Genomic DNA, 21,589 nt, shown 5'->3' on the forward strand with positions numbered 1-21,589 from the left:
AGTTGTTCTGCTCAGTTTGAGGCAGTGGTGATGGCCAGCTTTGTCCGCCATGGAATTAAATCAGGGGTGATGGTCAGTCCTTCTTTGTGATTTTGAGCCAGTGGAGACGATCAGTTCTTGTCTGCGGTGAGTAGAGTCAGTGAATGCACTCAGTCTTTTTCTGATGTGATTATGAGCCAGTGATGGCACTCAGTCTTTCTCTGATGTAATTTTGAGCCAGTGAATGCACTCAGTCTTTCTCAGATATGATTTTGAGCCAGTGATGGTACTCACTCTTTCTCGGATATGATTTTGAGCCAGTGAATGCACTCAGTCTTTCTCGGATATGATTATGAGTCAGTGATGGCACTCAGTCTTTCTCTGATGGGATTATGAGCCAGTGAATTTACTCTGTCTTTCTCAGATATGATTTTGAGCCAGTGATGGCACTCAGTCTTTCTCGGATATGATTATGAGTCAGTGATGGCATTCAGTCTTTCTCAGATATGATTTTGAGCCAGTGATGGCACTCAGTCTTTCTCTGATGTGATTTTGAGCCAGTGAATGCACTCAGTCTTTCTCGGATATGATTATGAGTCAGTGATGGCACTCAGTCTTTCTCTGATGGGATTATGAGCCAGTGAATTTACTCAGTCTTTCTCAGATATGATTTTGAGCCAGTGATGGCACTCAGTCTTTCTCGGATATGATTATGAGACAGTGATGGCACTCAGTCTTTCTCAGATATGATTTTGAACCAGTGATGGCACTCAGTCTTTCTCTGATGTGATTTTGAGCCAGTGATGGCACTCAGTCTTTCTCGGATATGATTATGAGCCAGTGATGGCACTCAGTCTTTCTCAGATATGATTTTGAACCAGTGATGGCACTCAGTCTTTCTCGGATATGATTATGAGCCAGTGATGGCACTCAGTCTTTCTCAGATATGATTTTGAACCAGTGATGGCACTCAGTCTTTCTCGGATATGATTATGAGCCAGTGATGGCACTCAGTCTTTCTCGGATGTGATTTTGAGACAGTGATGGCACTCAGTCGTTCTCTAATATGATTTTGAGGCAGTGATGGCACTCAGTCTTTCTCGGATATGATTTTGAGCCAGTGATGGCACTCAGTCTTTCTCAGATATGATTTTGAGCCAGTGATAATTTTCATTCTTTCTCTTCTTTGAGTTTGAGGATGTGGTGATGGCTAGCTTTGTTTGTCTACATATCACATCGGTGCTGACACTCAGTCCTCTTCCACAGTGATTTTGAGCCTTGGAATGACAATCAGTCCTTCCCTGATGTGATTTTGCTGTTGATGGTCATTCAGTTCTTGCTCTCCAAGCCATGAATAGTAGTTTTCGGTTGCCTCTACATGGTCCCGTTTCCTCTCCCATCATTTCCTAGTGCTCTCATGTGATTGTGGGCGGGTGGGGCAGTCATGGTATGGAATGAGGCGCCATCTTACAAGAGGGGTTCAGTTTATTTATTTATTTATCTGAAAGTTTTAGATAGCGCGAACAAGACCCTTACGGGTATCAGACCGATTTACAATAAATGTGTATAGGCATATCAAAACAATAAAAATAAACAATAAAATAAGCAGGACCGTAAGAATAAAATCAAAAAGCTTAATAAACACAAGGGGCCTTGCACAAACTTAAGAGTCCCCCAAAAATCCAGCGCATCTCACCTTGTGAACGCAAAGCGCAAATTTGCGACACAAAAAGTGCAATGTGATTCGCAGGTGCCAGTGCAGATAGCAATGCCTGCATTGCAACCCCCTGCGAGGGTTTAAGAGGGAGGAACGCCCCTATGCCCTCCCTTCTGCTTGGGTGTCACAAGGGAGGTGTTCGCCAAGAGACGGCCCCCTTTCTTGTGATTCGCCAGGGGGTGCACCCATTATGTGCAGCCGCTCATGTGATCGCAAAGCACAGAATTAATGTCGCCTGGCAAGGACGGGTGATAATCGTTCGCAAAGTGTGCAGTGCCATGCAGGCTGCATGGATCACTCCTAGCTCCCCGGATGCCCAGCTCAGTGTGCCACACTTTGTGCCAGAGCTGGCACCTCTTGATCAAGGAGAGGAGACCGGGGTTACAATGACGGCCCATTTTGAATTAGAATGCAGGGATTGAGATCTTCTGTCCTTCGCAGGTTTTTGTCCGGCCTTCACTATTGTGAACCAAAGATTTCTCATCTGACTCCCCCTCTCTCTTTAACCCCTTCCATGCTGGTGACGGAACCGCTCCGTCACCAGCCTCGGTCGCGCTGTGCTGGTGACGGAGCGGTTCCGTCACGGCCCGCGCGGTGCGTTCTACTGAGCGGGCGGGGCCGTGACGGAACCGCTCCGTCACAAGCACAGCGCACCCGAGGCTCGTGACGGAGCGGTTCCGTCACGAGCATGGGAGCGCCGCGCGGCCCTCTCTAGCGCTGCGGCGGAATTGCCGCCGCAGCAAAGGTGTTAAAACCAATGAGGAGAGTGATTGCACTGGTCATAACCGTCTGCGCTGCAGAGTTAATGAATTGATCAAGTAGTATTTGTATTGCGCTGCTTATCACCCTGGGGGGTATCCAGGCGCTGTGCTGCAGGTATCTGTTGAAGAGCCAGGTCTCGATTCCTTTCCTGAAGTGGGTCAGCGAAGGTGTAGTGTGAAGAGGAAAAGTGTTCCCGACTCTGGCAGCGAGGTGGGAGAAGCAGCATCCTCCGGAGCGTCGGCAGCATATATGTGCTGTCTGAGCGAGGGCGAGGTGTGCAGAGAGGAGGTTTCTGGTGGGTTGGTGAAAGATCAGGCAGTGATTCAAGTAGGCTGGGCCTTGGTTGTAGAGGGTCAGGAGCTTGAACTGGCATCTCTTCTGGACGGGGAGCCAGTGTAGGTCTTTCAGGTTCTGGGTGATGTGTGTTGTCCTGGGCAGGTTGTGGATCAGTCTGGCTGTTGTTTTCTGGATTGTCTCAATCAATCAATCAATCAGTACATTTATAGAGCGCACTACTCACCTGTGAGGGTTTCAAGGCGCTGAGGGGGGGTAGGGGGGGGGCTGCTACTGCTCGAACAGCCAAGTCTTGAGGTGTCTCCTGAAGGTGAGAAGGTCTTGGGTCAGTCAGAGGTGGGTGGGGAGGGAGTTCCAGGTCTTGGCGGCGAGGTAGGAGAAAGATCTGCCGCCTGTTGTTGTTCTTCTGGTGCGTGGTACGGTGGCGAGGGCGAGGCTGGCTGAGCAGAGTTGGCGAGTCGGGGCGTAGAACGAGAGGCGTTTGTTGAGGTATTCGGTTCCGGCGTTGTGGAGCGCTTTGTGTGCGTGGGTGAGGAGCTTGAACGTGATCCTCTTGTTGACGGGGAGCCAGTGCAGGTCTCTCAGATGGGTGGTGATGTGGCTGTGGCAGGGGATGTCCAGGATGAGGCGTGCGGAGGCATTCTGTATGCGTTGTAGTCTTTTCTGTAGCTTGGCCGTTGTCCCTGCATAGAGTGCCATAGTCAAGCCGGCTTGTGACGAGGGCTTGGGTGACAGTCCTTCTTGTTTCCGTAGGGATCCATTTGAAGATCTTTCGTAGCATGCGGAGGGTGTTGAAGCAGGAGGAGGAGATGACGTTGACTTGCTTGTCCATAGTGAGTGATGAGTCCAGGACGAACCCAAGGTTGCGTGCGTGGTCGGTGGGAGTCGGTGCTGTGCCCAGGGCGGCGGGCCACCAGGAGTCGTTCCAGGCGGAGGGGGATGGTCCAAGGATGAGGACTTCCGTCTTGCCTGTGTTCAGTTTCAGGCGGCTGATCTTCATCCATTCGGCGACGACCCTCATTCCTTCTTGGAAGTTGGATTTGGCGGTGACTGGGTCTTTGATCAGGGAGAGGATTAGCTGGGTGTCGTCGGCCTAGGAGATGATGTTGAGGTCAGGTGCGCGGACGATGTTGGCGAGGGGGCTCATGTAGATGTGGAAAAGCGTCGGGCTGAGTGATGAGCCTTGGGGTACGCGGCAGATGATCTTGGTGGCCTCTGAGTGGAACAGGGGTAGGCGGACTCTCTGGGTTATGTCGGTGAGGAAGAAGGAGATCCAGTCCAGGGCCTTTCCCTGGATCCCTGAGACGTGTTTTTAGGGTGCGGTGGCAGACCGTTTCGAAGGCAGCTGAGAGGTCTAGGAGGATGAGGGCTGCGGTTTCTCCGTTGTCGAGCAGGGTTCTGATGTCGTCGGTGGCGGCGATGAGGGCGGTCTCGGTGCTGTGGTTGCTGCGGAAGCCAGACTGGGACGGGTCGAGGGAGCCGTTGGTTTCGAGGAAGCTGGTCAGTTGCTTGTTGACTGCTTTCTCGGTGACCTTCGCTGGGAAGGGAAGCAGGGAGATGGGCTGAAAATTCTTGAGGTCCTTGGGGTCTGCCGTCGGCTTCTTAAGGAGGGCGTTGATTTCAGCGTGTTTCCAACTCTCAGGGAAGGTGGCAGATTCGAAGGAGCTGTTGATGATGTCTCGGAGGCGGGGTGCGATGATGGTGTCTGCTTTGTTGAAGATGTGGTGAGGGCAGGGGTCGGATAGAGAGCCGGAATGGATGGTGTTCATGATCTGGGTGACGTCTTCGGTGTTGACGGGGGTCCAGCGACTGAGGAGGGTGGTGGGGGGCGTTGGTTCTGCGGCTGGTGGAGGTGTCTGGTTTGCGAAGCTGTTGTGTATGTCGGCGATCTTGCGGTGGAAAAGGCTGCGAGGGAGTCGCAGAGGTCCTGTGAGGGGGGGATGTCGTTGGAGTTGGAGCTTGGGTTGGAGAGTTCCTTCACGATGCTGAAGAGCTCCTTGCTGTTGTGTGCGTTGTTGTCTATGCGCTCTCTGAAGGCCGTTCTCTTATCGATGCGGATAAACTGGTAGTGTCTGCGTGTGGCAGTCTTAAGGGCCTCGAGGTTTTCCGCAGTCCATTCTTGGCGCCAGGCTTTCTCTAGAGTTCGGCGGGATTTTTTGGAGTCCTTGAGGTCTGTGGTGAACCAGGTGGTTCTCCTGCTGTTTTGCTTGTTCAGAGGGTTCTTGATAGTGGCGAGGGTGTCGGCGCAGTTGCTGATCCACTGTGTGAGGTTTGGGGCGGCGGTGTTGGTGTCTGAGGCGTTGGCCGGGGGGGCCCTGGGCGAGGGAGGCGGTCAGCTGGTCAGTGGTGACTTTGCTCCAGCATCTTCAGGGGATCTGCGGCGGTTGGATGTGTGCGGTGAGTTTCTTGTAGGAGAAGTGGATGCATCGGTGGTCGGTCCAGTGGAGAGTGGTGGTGTGGCTGACCGTGACGTTGGTACTGACGGAGAAGATGGGGTCCAGCGTGTGGCCTCCGTGGTGAGTCGAGGTGTTCACTAGTTGCTTCCGAAGTTGGAGAGGTTGTCGAGCAGGGTGGTGGTGGTGTTGTTGTCGTTGTTTGTCTCCAGGTGGAAGTTCAGGTCCCCCAGGAGGATGTAGTCTGTGGTGGTGAGGGTGTGCGTGCTGACGAAGTCGGCGATGGATTAGCTGAAATGTGGGCGTGGACCCGGTGGTCTGTAGATGAGTGTTCCTCTGAGGGTGGTCTTCGGGTCGATGTAGATCTGGAAGTGTAGGTGCTCGGCGGTGCTGAGATTTTCTTCGGTGCTGGATGTGACTCTGAGGGTGTTCCTGTGGACGATGGCAATTCCTCCTCCGGCCTTGTTGGTACGGTCCCTCCGGATGATTTTGTAGCCGTCCGGGATGGCAATGGCAATGTCAGGGGCCGAGGAGGCGTTCATCCAGGTTTCCGTCAGGAACGCGACATCCGGGCCTGTTGAGTCGAGGAGGTCCCAGAGTTCGATGGCGTGCTTGTGAACGGAGCGGGTGTTGAGTAGGATGCACTTGAGGTCGTTGTTGTTTCCTGGGCTGGTGTGGGAGGCGGTGGATCGGGTCCTAGTGTAGCAGCAGTTTCGGCTGGAGAATGATCCATGAGTGCGCTTCGGGGTGGCTTGGTAGTAGGCCGTCGAGCGGCCGGTGTTGAGCCCGAGGAGGGTGGCGGCGTCGAAGGTCCGTCGTGCGTGGTGGGCCTGTCGGGGGGCCAGGGGTTCTGGGACTGGGCGCAGTGCAGGCGCAGACGGGCTTGCCTCTGGCGCGCCTCCGGCGCCCCACAGCGCTCCCGCTGCGCGCGTCAGTTGCGTGGCCGCACAGCGGCCTGCATTAAGGAGGGAGGGAGGAGCAGCTTGGAGGCGGATAGCGGGAGGCAATGGGAGGGAGGGGGCGGGCCGCAGGGGACGCAGCGGCAGGAAAGAGCGGGAAGCGGGCAGCGGGGAAAGGAGGAAAGGACGGCAAAAAAAGCAAAAAAGACAAGGAGGCAAACTTTATTCACTCGGGGGGGGGGAAGCAGAGGGGAGCAGAGGCAGCACAACGGGGGATCACGAATAACGGAGAGAAAAGCGAGGTAGACAGGGACACAACACAATCAGATGGACAGAAAAACAAGCGCAGATGAGCAGAGAGTATACACTCGGATGAATAGAGCAAGCACAGATTAGCAAAAGGAGAGAAAGCAGACAGAAACAGGCAGAACAATACTTACAATACTTATAGCCCACCACTGGGCCACCAGGGATCAGGCGCAGGCGGGAGCCTGTGGGTGGAGGAGGGTCTTGAACTTCCAACAGTAGCAGCAGTAGCGAGGGGCAGGGACACGGCACCAGCAGGGTGTGCTGTTGTGGTGGAGGAGCGGCCTGGCCTGAAACAGGGTCAAGGGCTGCTTGTCTGGAGTCTTTGCATAAGTTCGGTGATGGTGCCGGCAATTAATGCATTGCCATAGTAAGCAGGCTGGTGAGGGGGGCCTGCGTCACTGTTTTCCTTGTGCTGATGGGGAGCCATTTGAAGATTTTGGGGAGCATGCAGATTGTGTGGAAACAGGTTGAGGAGACGCAATAACTTGACGTTTCATGGAGAGTTCGCTCTCCAGGATGAACCCAAATGTTGCGGGCGTGGTCTTACGGCGTGGGGGTGGGTCCGAGCTCCTGCTACCACCCGGTGCCGTTCCAGAGGGCGGTGTGTTTTCCGAAGATCAGTATTTCCGTTTTGTCTGTGTTTACTTTTAGGCAGTTGTCTTTCATCCATATTGCGACATCCTAAATGCAGTTGTGGTAGTTGGTCTTCGCAGTGGAGTCTGCTGAGAGTGAGAGGACGAGCTGAGTGTCATCCGCATAGGAGATGATGTTGGGTGTACTGATGATGTTTGCAAACTTTGTCCTGTAGATGTTGAGGAGGGTTGGGCTAAGGGACGAGCCTTGGGGTAATCCACGGATTGTGTGCTTGGGTTGTGAGGGGAAGGGAGGGAGTCTGACGCTTTGGATACGTCCCGTGAGGAAGGATGCCATCCATCTTAGCGCATTGTTTGTTGTTCCAATCCCGCGTAGTCGGTCGATGAGTGTGTGGTGTGAGACGGTGTTGAACGCTACGGAGAGGTCCAGGGGGATGAGGCCGTCTGATTCTCTGGCGAGTAGCGCTCGGATGTCATCTGTTGCGGCAATCAGGGCTGTCTCGGTGCTGTGGCTGACTATGAAGCCCAATTGAGATGGGCCCAGCAGCTTGTTTCTTTCCAGATGTTTGGTGAGTTGGAGGTTGATGGCCTTCTCAGGACTTTGGTGGGGAACGGGAGGAGGGAGATGGGGCGGTAGCTCTGCCTCGCTAAGGATGCGGGCTTCTAGCTGTGGTTTGTGCTGCCTCACCTTGAAACGGGTCCCAGATGTTCTGTTTCTGTGTGAGTGCTGATGCTCCAGTCCTAACAAATGCCTGTGCTTTATATTGTTAATAACACACATTGTTTACAGCCCCCAGAAACGGCAAGAACGACTTATGAAGCGCTTTATAGAAACTTGTTATTAATAGTAGTGGGGTTTGAAGGAGATGATCGATTCCTAGTGTAAGTGCTGCCATCTCGTGGCTATTGCCTGTATTGTTTTAAAAAAAATACTTGGCTGCTTCTCTTCTAGTTGGATTGTCTGCCAGTAAGACATAGTGTCGTTACCCTGAGTAAGAGTCGCATAGCTCTCTTCAGATGAGGAAGTGAAAGGCTCAGGGCAGGGCAGGGTCCAGAGTGGGTCCAGGAGGGCTGCCTTCATCTTGCATTTTACAGAGAGCCTCTGACTGACATTTTACTTTGCTCCGATGTGACTAGCCTCTAAGGACAGCATGGGTCCGGCCGTCCTGCACCCACATTGGACGTCCCTGCTCTCGGGGCTTTGACAGCTTCGAAGGATATGACGACATAACCCAGATCGGTATTTCATCTTTGATCTTCAATTCGTCCAAAGCCGGCTTGTAGTGTGCGGATTTTTAAATCCGACAAAACGTGACCTTTGACCTTTCATTTCACCACTTAGAACTAAAAAGGCGCTTGTTTTTTTAAAAAAAAGCTGCCTCGCGAGGCCACAGTGTAACATGCTCCCCAGTTCTGGGCATGTCATGCAAGGTCACTGAGGATGCGCTGTGTAATTGGGCTTTTAAGTGACATCTGATGACAGTGGGGGAGGGACACAAATGAGAACAGTTCCCGCCACCTCTTCCCAGGAGGTGCTGTGGTTGGTGGAGGTAGAAAAGGCCTGTGAGCCATTGGCTCCTCTCCTGCTGCCTGTAAGTAGATCTTTTGTGTGCAGACCAGCCTACTAAATTACAAGCTTATACTTGGCTGAATTAATAAATGTATACCAAAATTGAAAATTGTGCATTCAAGACGGAAATGCGTTTTCAGAACTCATAGGCTGATGTTTTGGAGTAAGATGGTTGAATTGCCAAAATAAATGTGAACCTTCCTGCTGGTATTAATTAGGCCAGGGCGGTAAATTCCGTTCCATTCGCAGAATTTGCAGAATTTGGGTAATTTTGCATTCTGCGGACAACGCGGAATTGCCAAAAATTCAGTGATCCGCGGCTTCCCAAGTTTTTTGCTTGTTCGCGCTTTCAAAATGCGTGTTTGTGATATATTTCCCCCCGAGCCCGCAAACGGCGTTCGTGGACAGGAATAAAGCATTGCGAGCGGGCGTAACAAGCAATTCCGTATGTTTGCGGAAGTCTGCATGCTCGCAGAGATTTTTTACAGTTTCGCTGAGCTTTGCGTAGCGCGACTTCGCAAATTCTGGCCACCCCTAGTATTAATATGGTGCCTGGGGCATTCAAACTACAGCTATTATGTATTACCTGTGTAAAGGCATTCCAAACTGACTTAAACCCTTTTTACATTACTGCTGGCTAACCTGCTTGATGCACTGAGCTGATCATGGCTAGTAATCTTGAATGAGGTGGCTACTATTGGAATCTTATCTGATGAGGTCACTATTCACAACACTATTTATATTAGTAGCTTGGGATGATTTTAATTGATCATAAGTAGCTCTTATTACAGAAAGTGTTGGACTCCCATGTGGTAGAAGCATGCTTCTAGTCTAGAGGCACTGACATTGTTTACCTTCATGCTTTGAGGAAACTCCCTAGCAGCTCCCCCCAGTAAAAGAGTTATTCCGCCCCCTAACTAAGGGTCCCCTGCTGAGCATGTCAAGGAAGGATATGCACATATCGCACCAGGACACTCCAAAGTATTTGAGCGCGCTACAAAACCTTTTATAACATAACATAACATATATACTTCTGTGTGCGATCTGTCCTCCACAAGCAGCCCGGTGAAAAGTGTCCTTTAATACAGGACTTGCTGAACGTTCAAGATTTTGGGTTGAGTCCTGTAGCAGCAATGTAAAGGGGTTACTCGAGGGGGGCCTGAGATGGGACCCTCACTAAAGGGATTACTTGGGACCCTCACTTATGAGATTACTTTAGGGGACGAAGATGGGACCCTCAGTAAAGGGACTACTTGAGGGGATAGCAAGATGGGACCCTCACATGACTGGCCTGCCTGGCCCTCCGCCCACAGCTGTACCTGCACATTCCATTCACCCTATCTTGTGTTGTTGATGCGGGGGGCCTTTAAACCCCATTTTGGCCTGCTTGGGTGTGCTCGTGGCCACCACAGCTTCACATTCATCTGCTGCTGTTTGATTTAATGCTAAAGCCTGTCCGCACAGAACATGTTCCAAATATCAACAGCTACCTGACCACAAGTTAAAAATATGATTTACTTTGCCCCTTTGGTGTACCTTAGATGTTTGGCTTTTACGTTCATGAATTTTATCAGGAAGGTGTTTGTTCTAATTTGACATTCTGCACCTGTATGTTGTTGCTGTTGTAAATGTCTGTGTTCAGAGTATTGTGCAGATCTTGAATCTGTGACATTTTTCCTGTGTATCTTTGGTGCCTTGAAATGTCCTCTCATTTTCTACTTGGGTGTCATATTTTCGCATTAAACTCCTTTCTCTCTTGTCTCTTTCCAGGGTTCCGCAAGATCTGCCTGGACGACCTACGCAAGGCTCACATTGTGACCGACGTCCAGCAGTACATCCTGTGCCGGCTGGACCATGAGGAGGCTTTGCGCCAGCACCTGACGCGAGAGACGGCGGAGATGCTCAACCAACTGCACATCAAGAGCAATGGGTGCCTTCTGTACCTGGAGCGCGTGCTGGACGGCGTTTCTGAGAGCTTCATCGTCCTGCGCGAGATCAGGGACATCCCCGGCACCCTCAACGGCCTTTACCTCTGGCTGTGCCAGCGGCTTTTCACCCGGAAGCAGTTCGCCCGCATTCAACCTCTTCTCAATGTCATGCTGGCCGCCCACCACCCGCTCACCCCGGAAGAGCTCTATGCTGCCGTCTGGACCAAGCAGATGACCTCGTCTGGTTGGGACGAGTTCCAGCGCAAGTTGGATTCCCTCTCGAAGTTGTTGGTGGAAGGTCCCAACCGCACAAAGATCCTTTTCCACCACAGCTTCGCGGAGTGGCTGCTGGATGTGAAATACTGCACTCAGAAGTACCTGTGTAACGCAGCAGAGGGCCATGGCATGCTGGCAATGGGCTTGAGCTGCAGAGCTGGAGACCTGCAACCCAAGGAAGTCCAAGAGTACGGCTTCCATCTCCTCCATTCCAACCTGCAGCTGGAGCCCTGCCAGCTGGCACTGTGGATGCTCTGGTGCGGGACGCCTGTCGCCGACTGCCTTTCTGGGGAGCTGCCCTTGGAGCAGGAGGTCCTTCAGCTGCTGGTAAAAGCAGGTGCCTACGCCGCCCATCAAGACGCGGACTCCTCCAGTGTCATTCACCGAGCCTTGGAGCGTGAGGACTCCATCCGCATGCTGTTGGAGAATGGCGCTAGTGTCAATCAGAAAGACTCCAACGGCAGGACATTGCTGGCCAGCGCGGCTCACAGCGGCAACCTTGAGGTGGTGAACCTGCTGATCTCCCGAGGTGCGGATGTGGACGTGCTTGATGGCCATGGCCAAACTCCACTTGCCCTGGCGGCCAGACAGGGTCACACCAAAGTGCTGCATTGCCTGATTGCAAATGGGGCTGATGTTAATAATGCAGATAAGGAAGGATGGACCGCGCTGCGGTCTGCAGCCTGGGGTGGACACTCTGAGGCAGTTGCTTCCTTGTTGCGTGCAGGCGCAGATGCAGACAGCACAGATACAGACAACAGGACAGCTTTACGGGCCGCTGCTTGGGGTGGCCATGAGGACATAGTACTTACCCTACTGCAGCACGGCGCGGAGGTCAACAAGATGGATACCGAAGGACGGACAGCCTTGATAGCAGCGGCATACATGGGCCACCGTGAAATTGTGGAGCTCCTTTTGGTGCACGGGGCAGACATCAACCACGCGGATGTTGATGGAAGGACCGCCTTGTCAGTGGCTGCCCTTTGTGTCCCAGCTAGCCAAGGATATGCAGATGTGGTTAGCCTTCTGATAGAACATGGTGCTGATGTGGGTCACCGAGACCACGACGGCATGACTCCTCTCTTAGTAGCCGCTTACGAAGGGCATGCCGATGTGGTGGACTTGCTGCTGGAAGGTGGGGCAGATGTGGATGATGCAGATGCCACCGGCAGGACTCCCTTGTTGGCTGCTGCTTCCATGGGCCACACTGCAGTTGTAAATACACTTCTCTTCTGGGGGGCAGCAGTAGACACTATAGATAGTGAGGGTCGGACGGTGCTAAGCATTGCGGCAGCCCAAGGCAATGAAAATGTGGTAAAGACCCTTCTAGACCGCGGACTGGACGAGAACCACCGTGATGATATGGGATGGACCCCTCTCCACATGGCTGCCTTCGAGGGTCATCTGACAGTGTGTGCAGCCCTGACGGAGCAAGGCGCAAAGGTCACCGAGGTTGACAATGACGGCCGGATCCCCCTGATTCTGGCAGCTCAAGAGGGACATTTTGATTGTCTTAAACTCCTCCTGGACAGCAAGTCACCTATTGATCATAAAGGTTATGACGGGAGGACCGCCCTGTGTGTAGCAACCCTGGAAACCCATCGGAGCTTGGTAGAGCTGCTTCTGCGGCGAGGGGCAGATGTCAACTTGAAGGACGCAGATGGACGTCCCATGACCTATCTGCTGGTTTTGGAGAACCTGCTGGGCATGTTAGACCTAATGTTGGAGAACGGGGCCAACCTGGAGAACAAGGACCCCGAGGGGAGGACAGTGCTGCACGTGTCCTGCTGGCAGGGCTACCTGGAGATGGTGAAGCTTCTTGTGCGTTATGGGGCAGATGTTAATGCTCTGGACAATGAGCGTCGCTCGGCACTGCACTCAGCTGCCTGGCAGGGCCACGCGGTGGTGGTCCAGTTTCTTATTGAATGTGGTGCACATGTAGATCATGCGTGCAATCAAGGTGCTACAGGCCTCTGCATTGCTGCTCAGGAAGGTCACACGGAGGTAGTGAGGACTCTATTGGAGAAGGGGGCCGACCCCCACCATGCAGATCAGTATGGACGCACACCAATGAGGGTGGCAGGAAAACGTGGCCACCTGAAGATTATGAAGCTGCTGGAGCGGCATGGAGCCCCCCCTTACAACGGTCCCATGCCGCAAGCGAAAGAGAATACTTCGACCATGAAGACCCAGTCCTCAGGGTTGACCATTAACAGCTCAGGAAGCCCAAGCATTGTAGGTGGTGACTTGCCAACTTCAGCCCAGCAAAATCGTACCGAAACCGGCAGCAGTCCCTCCCTGTCCCCAGAGTCCACAGTCGGGCGGTGCAAGTCTCTGCTATCTGACAACTCACTCAAGAGCTCCAAGAATTCCTCCATTATGACTTCCTCTACGTACCATTCCCTGGCCACGGCCCAGACAATCCCCATCGACAGCCTTACTTTCACCCAGCAGATTCAGCAGCACTCCCTTCCACGCAGTCGCAGCCGCCACTCTATGATCTCTCCCAATTCCACCATGAGAAGTAGTAAGCCCAAGACCAGCCCCCAGAGCACCATCTCTGACTCCTTCAGCCCCAGGTTAATTCGCAATGCCCCCATGGCCAGTCCAGTGCTGAGTCGAGATCTCAGCGAAAGCCCCAAATCTAGAAAGGGCCCGGGCACACCCTCAAAATCTGGGCTGAGCAGTGTCCTGGAGAAGAACTTCAAGACCGCGAGTCCTGTAAATGTGCCGATGGGGTCTGAGAGGTGGAACTCTGTAATGACCTCTTTGGGAATTAATCAGGTGCATTATTCGGACCAAGATAAACCTCAGCATGGCCTGAATCGAGACGTAATTACAGCATTCCCAAACTACGGATCCCCTGACAGGGAACTGAAAAGGAATGGCATTCTGACCAATCCAAAGTACAACCTGCAGGGAAGCCCTTCCTATTCTCCGCAGAAGCTGAGCAGCGGTGGTGGGTCCGAGAAGAGTGCCCCAGATCCGATCATCTCCATCACCACTATGGATCCGCAGCTGCACCTGAAGCAGGCCATCAAGTTACAGTTCGAGGGACCGACAAGTGGCTTCAACTACAAAAAGGAGACCCCGTTGTGAAGGTAAGATGGAGGCACAGCAGGGTTGGTTTATAGTTATTGAGTGTCCTAGTCATCTTTCAATGCTTACATTATATCTCACCTGTTAGAAATGGGGGTCTCTAGTTGGTATGGGCTTGCACCTTTGTCCATGTAAGGACCCTTTTATCTAGTTAGGATAAGGGAGTTACTCCTACACTCCTAAAATAACCCCTGCTCACCCCCTTGGTAGCTTGGCACGAGCAGTCAGGCTTATTCTAGAGGCCGTGTGTAAAGTATTTGCACATAACCAACAGTAATACAGTGTAAGCACTACAAAAGGACACCACACCAGTTTAGAAAAATATCCAATATTTTTATATACTCAAGACAAGACCAAAAACGATCAAATATTTAGAAATCTTCAGTTATCATAATAACCTTGAAAAACAGTTCCTTGAAGTCGATAGCTCTGGCTGGGGCTATCACGGCGTCGTGAACAACAAAGTCCAAACTGTTCTGGTTGACTGCGGCTTTGGGGGCCAGCTACAGTGTCGGAAAGACCCGCAAAATAGTACCTTTGGAAATGTAGGGCGTCGACGACCTCTCGTTGAGCTCCGAAAGCACTGCGTCCGCAGGCCTCAGTTCTGGAAATCGCTGCAGGGGTCGTCGGACCCTTGAAGTCACACGTGTTGCAGATCGAACTCCTTGCTGTTGAAGTCAGGAGAGCTGGCGTCGGCGGGCGTCGGGTGCTGCGGTGCTGCGTGAGATGCCCTCAGGTCGCGTGCGAGCAGCGGCTCAGTGACGGCATCAGATGGCGTCATCGGTGAGACCAGGGTCGCGGTGCAAAGAGATGCGCTGCTCGTCGTGGTGGTGGCAGGTCATGGTGCAAGCTGCGGCGTCCTCGTTGCAGAAGCTCTATTGTCTGCTGATAAACTGGAGTCGATGGCGCCAGCGTTGGTAGGCCAAGGCTGCAGTGCGGGATGAGGGCAGAACGTCATGTAACTTTACGAGCGGTGCCTTCGAACCACGGTGCAAGCAGCGGCGTTAAATTCGGCGTGGAGCGGCGTCGTCTGGGATACCAAGGTGGCATCGTGAAGCGAGGCAGTGCGGAGTGCGGTGTCCACAGGTCGCGGTGCAAGGAGCTGCTCGGTGGCGGCATCAGCAGGCAGCGTTGGTGAGACCAGGGTTGCATTGTGGTGGTGCCTTCAGGACAAGAGTCGGCAGCGGCGTCGTAGACGGCGTCAGGTTGCTTTTCCTTCTGTTGCAGCATATCACACCCAGTCCCAGTGCTGAGGGCAGATGAACTTGAAGTCTTTGCTGTTCCTGAGACTTCTGAACAGGGGGCAAGCTCTACCTCAAGCTCTACGTCAAGCCCTTGGAGATACTCAAAGAAAAGAAGGTGCAGAAAGTTCAAGTCTAGTCCTTTTACTGCCCAAGACAGAAGCAACCCCTGCAGGCCAACACAGCAAAGCACCATCTTCTCCAGCTCTTCTTCTTGTCAGTCTTCTTGGTCCAAAAGAGTTCTAAAGCTCAGGGGTTTGCGTCCTACTTTTTACAGCCCAAAATCCTTTGTCCTCTTAGGCAGTGTCCGTACCCTGCCAGAACCAGTTCTGTCCTTTCTGGTGTAGCTTCCTGGCAGAGTGCTGGAGATGGCATTGTCAGAGGCAGACCAGGCCCATTCAGGTGAAAGGAAATCTCCTCCCCTACTCTAAATGCAGCCCAGGTATATTCAGCCCTGCTCTGACTCATCAGACCCTTAGAGCCACTGCTCCCCTCCAACCCCTGTCATCAAAAACCCAGACAGTCAATCCACAAACCCAACAGGGGCTTACTGGATGGTTGAGCAAAAAAAGACCTACTTTCTAAAAGTGGTATTTTTAAACACAGAATGTACAAATCACCTTCACTGAAAGATGCATCTTTAGATTCTGAGGTCAGGCATACTAAACTCTATTTCTCTACCTAGTTCCCGAGGTCAGTTATGTTTTTAAGATGTTATAAACACACTCCCCACTCTGTCCTATGGGAACCAGTACCGGTAGCTTTGCAATAGTGAAAAACGAAATTGGCAGTAATTCACAATCAGGACATGCCACACACATTAGTGCCTGTCCTACCTTTCCAATACACTGCACCCTGACCACAGGGGTACCTTGGTCCTACCTTAGGGGTGACTAATGCAGAAAAGGGAAGGTTTAGGGCCTGTCAAGAGGGTACAGCTGCCAGGTTGACATGGGAGTTACAAACTGCGTGTAGACTCTGGGGTGGCGGGTCTGAGTTACCTTTTTACTGGCTACTTCTGTCTGTGGTACAACCCGTGCTGCGAGCCCACTAGTAGCATTGGATTTACAGGCCCTGGCACTCTCAGTGCACTTTACTAGGGACTTACTAGTAAATCCAATATGCCAATCATGGAAACACCAATCCATAACATCATTTACAACAGCAACACTTGCACTTTAACACTGATCAGCAGTGAGAAAGTGCGCAGAGACATTAAAAAAGCAAAAACAGAGTCAAAACCAGGAGGTCAGAAAGCAAAAAGACAGGGAAAACACGCCAAAAGATGTCAAGTCTAACATTACCCTTCTAGGGTTCTGGTAGTGCACCCTATAGATTTAACGAATGGTTTAATCCAAGACCACCATATAAAAGCTGTAATAGTAAAGTGCTCTTTAAGCTTTGGGGTTCTACCATTGTGGGAGCAAACAGCGTTGACTCTAGAGCAACAACCCCTACACTCCAGTTTCCCCCTAAAGGGCTGCTGTGATTGTGTGCACAATAGTTAGCTGCCTTGAGACACCTGGTCCCAGCGTGGGAGAAGCTCTGTATCCCGGCGGTGTTCCATGTAATGCTTTTCGGGCTCTGCGCCATCCGCCTTTGTAACAATAATGCAGCAATACCACCTGCTTGAGAGCAGTTGGGAATATCCCCTCATTTAAGGAAACAAAACACCATATGAGATGAACCTACTGCACAAAAGCAAGTATGTGCTCAATGATTGAGATTATTGACGTCATTCCCTGGATTAGAGAATTTTGTGGGGGTTTTCCAAGTGCAGACAGTTAAATAATTGACTCAAAGTGCTTCTACACTACTTTAGACTCTTCAGAATAGTTGTTGTGCATAAACTGAGTCCCAAATATTTTGCTGAGTGGCAGGCAAGTTCCTCTTTTTACTGGGCATCAGACACTCCCACATTTCACGGCCACCTTAAGCCGCTGGTGTAATTTCCATTTTATTGTCATAGACCCTCCTGTTTATCAAGTAAATAAGGTGCACACAATCAGGTGATGCCTCGACATCCTTTGGACTAGAAACAGGTAACCCACCTGCGCCCAGACGTCTGAGCAGTCTCCAAGGATGCCCATACGTCCTTCACTCCGTAAAAAGTAGGGGGAAGAGCCCACCTACCTTCTCCCACACCACATGGCAAAAGATGTAGCTGAAGTTTATTGACTGAACCCGGAACAATTACTATCAGAATGCCTCGAGCAGATTGTGTCATTCTAAGGAAAATGCTATTTAGGCAGAGCGAAGCCAGAGGATGTGGACAGATCTGGAGAACTTCAGCGTTGCCACCTTGTATGAAAATGACTATGACAGATTGTAGATGAACACCTTCAATCTTGTATCGGGTGACTTTGACTGGTGATTGGAGATTGTAGATGAATACCTTCCATCCTGTATATTCTTACATTGACCAGTGTTTGTGCTGATGTTGCGACAAGGGGAAGAGGGCTGGCATGGTTTTGATACCCTGTCAAAGCTGACTGCACTCCTCACCCTTGCTTTTGATGGTTGGTGGTTGTCTTCTTCCACTGATTTGGGCTTCAGCAGTCGTAGAATAGATGTGATGATGGCAAAAAGCAGTTTAAAGATCCCTTATTCATCTCAGACTAGGACTCCCAGTCCCAGTCGTCCATATCGACCCTGAATTTTTGGGCGTTGCCACCAGACTGGGTCGTGGCTGCCTTTCTAAGCAGTGTCCACCGACGATCAAAGGAGGGCGGTAGGACAAACCTTGATTATGTCAACAGTTTGCATTTAGATTAGTTGTATGTAAAGTTGCACCCTTATACAGAAAATCTTAAATGCATCTGGCCCTCCTGCGACTATTGGTAGCCCCTTTTCTAAGAAGATAACCAGTAGATCAGCCAGAGTATTTTCGTACTCCACCGAAAAAATTATTTTGACTCTGTCCCCTGTGATGCAGAAACACTCCTCGCACGTTGAGGGCCGAGTAGTAGACATTTTGCCAGTCTGAGGAAGCACCGCTTGACATAGCTTTGTTTATCATAAATTAGCAAGAAAATGGGAGCGTCACCCCATTTGTGCAAACTGGCAAATACACTGGAAAGGGGCTCTTTCTCTGGCATTTCCAGTGTATCTGTACACCTGGCAGGAATCCACATTAGCTAGGACTGCCTAACAGATTGCCCCCTCCTTTCATGGATGTAAACTCTAGTGGATGATCGCCTCTTTTCTCCATTCGTGAGCGAGCTCCCATCACGTGAACCTGTCTGCTTTGGCAACCACCGTAAAGTGCCTTTTTTCAGCTGTTCTAGATTAACAAGCCATGAATCCACCAACTAGATTCACACGCCATGAATTCACCAACTAGATTCACAGGCCATGAATCCACCAACTAGATTCACACGCCATGAATCCACCAACTAGATTCACTAGCCATGAATCCACCAACTAGATTCACACGCCATGAATCTACCAACTAGATTCACAGGCCATGAATCCACCAACTAGATTCACACGCCATGAATCTACCAACTAGATTCACAGGCCATGAATCCACCAACTAGATTCACACGCCATGAATCCACCAACTAGATTCACAGGCCATGAATACACCAATTAGATTCACATGCCATGAATCCTCCAACTAGTGGTTGGGCTTGGAGAAGTCATCAATAATCCCACTACATGCTTACCATATTTCCTTTTATTTTCCATGATTCAGTTTGGAAGATTGGTTCTGATCAGAATAGAAAACTTAAATATCCTGAAGTTATGTGACCAAAAAAAGCTTCTTATAATGCATCCGCGTATGAACAGACGTGACACGGATGGTACCAAGCACTCTGAAAATCACAATCGAAACATCAGGAACTCAGCACACATTTCCTCTATGTGCCGACACAGATTGTATGTCACAACTTTGAAATGAGAAGTTAATCGCTTTTTTAAAATGTATTTATTTTTTTGGTAATGGGCACAAACACCTTTGAGGTCCTGAACATAGTGTGTGCTGGGTCACAGACTCTGTGCCAGCACTGTCCTCTTTTCTAGCTGTAAACCTTGAAAATATATTGGACTTTCTCATCAAGGGTCTTGAGATCATGATAACAATTCTCTCATTCTGATGAGGATCAGGACCAGGAGAGTCCGCATGATCAAATATTTGAAAAATATTCGAAAAGCTGAGCATAATAAGGTGCCTTTGAATAAACATCCTAGGCTGTCCGCACTCCCAGGTGGCACTGTGCATCATGTGTGCCACAGCATGTGTGATACCCTGTAAGGGACATAAATATTTCTGGAGCACCAGAGTAGCAGGTTGGAGTATTTTAAAATATAAAGAATCTTCAGAGGAAAACTGTATCCATCAGAAACAACAATATGAAAGGTATGAAATTTCTATCTCGGGGACAAAATGTGTCGCGTGACTCAAGTCAACTTTCCAACTTAAGTTAACGTTTCGATTGATGCTGCCATGATTCCAGAACAACACCAACATTACCACAATTTCATTCTTGCACCTCCATTACTGGCTTTGTTTTGGAGATCCCTAAAAAATGACATCACCCTCACGTAGACCCATTATCCTAAATCAGTAACTACTTCTTCTAAAGCAATCAGGTGCATGGGGATCCAAAAATGAGTCAGAGCAGAGGGGCAGGTGAATGCTTGAGGGTGAGAATAGGCTGTGGCTGAACCATCAAGAGTCATTGAACAGGAAATGTTCAGATCACAGAGACTGTTGGATTAAGAGAGTTGATGCAGCCTTCAGCCGACAATGAACATGCAAGGCTTCAGAGCAGTGAAGAGAGAAGTGCTTTACATTTTGGATGAATAATAATACACATCCTGCTCCCTCTGGTTTTATTTTAGGTTAATATGACTGAAGATTGAATGTGGACTCATTCTTGCAGCCTTTCAACTTAGTTTCTTTTAGGAGATCAGGTGCTTTCAGGGCGGTGTGGCCGTAGGTTTTTCTTAGTTGCTAATAATCGTTTGAAGGTTCAAAACTCTATTAGGTGGTGCTATAAAAACAATATTTCCATCATGCATAACCTAATGCCTTCTTTGATTCCACAGGGTTGTTATCTACAAAGCTGGAGACATAAGTCTGTGGAGAAGCAGCTGCACGTCACCCAGTCCATTGCTGCACTTGGGATCACGGAATACCCAGGACCTGCTCCTCCTCCTGGTCTTACCACTGAGCAAAGGAGGAATGCACCAAAGACAATCCTAAAAGCGTGCAGTGGTCCTCCCTTCGGACCCATTCCATGTCCCAAGGCCCTGAGAGGACTTCTCGTGAACCGGGGATCGGACCAGTTGTGGAAGGATCTTTCTACCTCTGGGGCACAGCATCCAGTCCAGGGGGCCGCAAGTATCCGAAGGGGGTGTGTCCCCGGTAGAGCACAGCGAGCGGTGTGACAATCGACAGGTTGCAGTGGGAGTAAGAGGTTGCGACAGCCTTAAGCTTTCTCTTTGCTCCTCCTTCAGTGACTCACATTGAGTGCTTGCCTTGGGATGCCATCCCACTGCGTTTACATCATGCCTTCCCCCGTGCAGCTGACTGCCGTAGCACACAAAGACACAGCGCACTTGCTGAAGACACTTTTCGTAGACATGGGGGAGGCCGAGGTGCTTTTTGTTTTTTTAACTGATTGTTTTATTATTAAACTGACATGAAAATTGCCTTTTTTGTTACAGCCCAGGCTTCCTTCTTGTTCTATATCTGTACATATAGCCACGGGTTATGTATTTATACATTTTGTTGTCAGCTGACCTTTCAAGAGGCTGAATCTTGTTTTGGGTCAGTCTGGCAGGCGTGGGAGTGTGGACCATGGCTGGGACTGAGCTTCACATCCAGGGTATGAATGGGGGGGTCTGAACCTGGCGGCCTTGGACCTGCATGTGCTTTCCCATATCTTGAGATGTGCCTTAAATACCACAAAGGTTGACCTGTGTCTCACTCCCCACTGACTCACTCTTCCTTTCTCTACACATTCCCGGGAACAGTGGATGCCCAGTAACAGGGGACATGTTTGCTTGTGTGAAGATGCTGAATAAAGATGGTTTCCTCAATCGATTTTCAAGCAATTGCCTGTTCAGTTAAATGCATACATGTGTGTGTCCTCATTTTTAGGTCGAGCCTGGGCAGTACATACTCTGCTCTGTGAGACATGCCGTATTTAGGTATAGACTTGAAGCTCCGCCCATCTTTTCAATTGGCTTCCGCTACTGTTCATTCTAAATGGTTGCTTCTGATTTGGTAATAGGCTTGTTAGTCCCGCCTTAGTAACGCCTTGTCTGCATTGGTAACCTCCCATGAGGACTGGACTTTTAACTTGTGTTGTTACACAGTCCGTTTTTGCTACAGTCTGTGAGCACTATTTTCTTTAATGTCCTTAATCTAGCTGCTTTTGCAGGCACGACAGGCTCTCCCTAACCCACCCTGTTTTCATGACTGCGCAGCGCCTGATCATGGACGCTGCGCTTTATTTTTCAAAATGTTCCCTGCACAGCCCAGCACTTCTGCACGCGCTATGCTGCTTAACAAATT

General features: G+C 50.6%; 1 protein-coding gene across 4 annotated transcripts in view; it reads left to right on the forward strand.

Moving 5' to 3' along the window:
- The window catches only part of LOC144773580 (uncharacterized), a 363,968-nt gene extending 342,853 nt beyond the window's left edge, over nt 1-21,115 (forward strand). For all 4 annotated transcript variants that reach the window (XM_078658704.1, XM_078658707.1, XM_078658705.1 and 1 more), the window contains 2 exons: nt 10,287-13,821; nt 20,116-21,115. In XM_078658704.1, the coding sequence (XP_078514830.1) occupies nt 10,287-13,819 (3,533 nt within the window). In that variant the 3' untranslated portion in view covers nt 13,820-13,821; nt 20,116-21,115. The remainder of the gene's footprint in view (nt 1-10,286; nt 13,822-20,115) is intronic.
- Nucleotides 21,116-21,589: the final 474 nt, after the last annotated feature.

This window comes from Lissotriton helveticus, chromosome 8 (genome assembly GCF_964261635.1).
Source record: "Lissotriton helveticus chromosome 8, aLisHel1.1, whole genome shotgun sequence".
NCBI classification, from domain to species: Eukaryota; Metazoa; Chordata; class Amphibia; order Caudata; family Salamandridae; genus Lissotriton; species Lissotriton helveticus.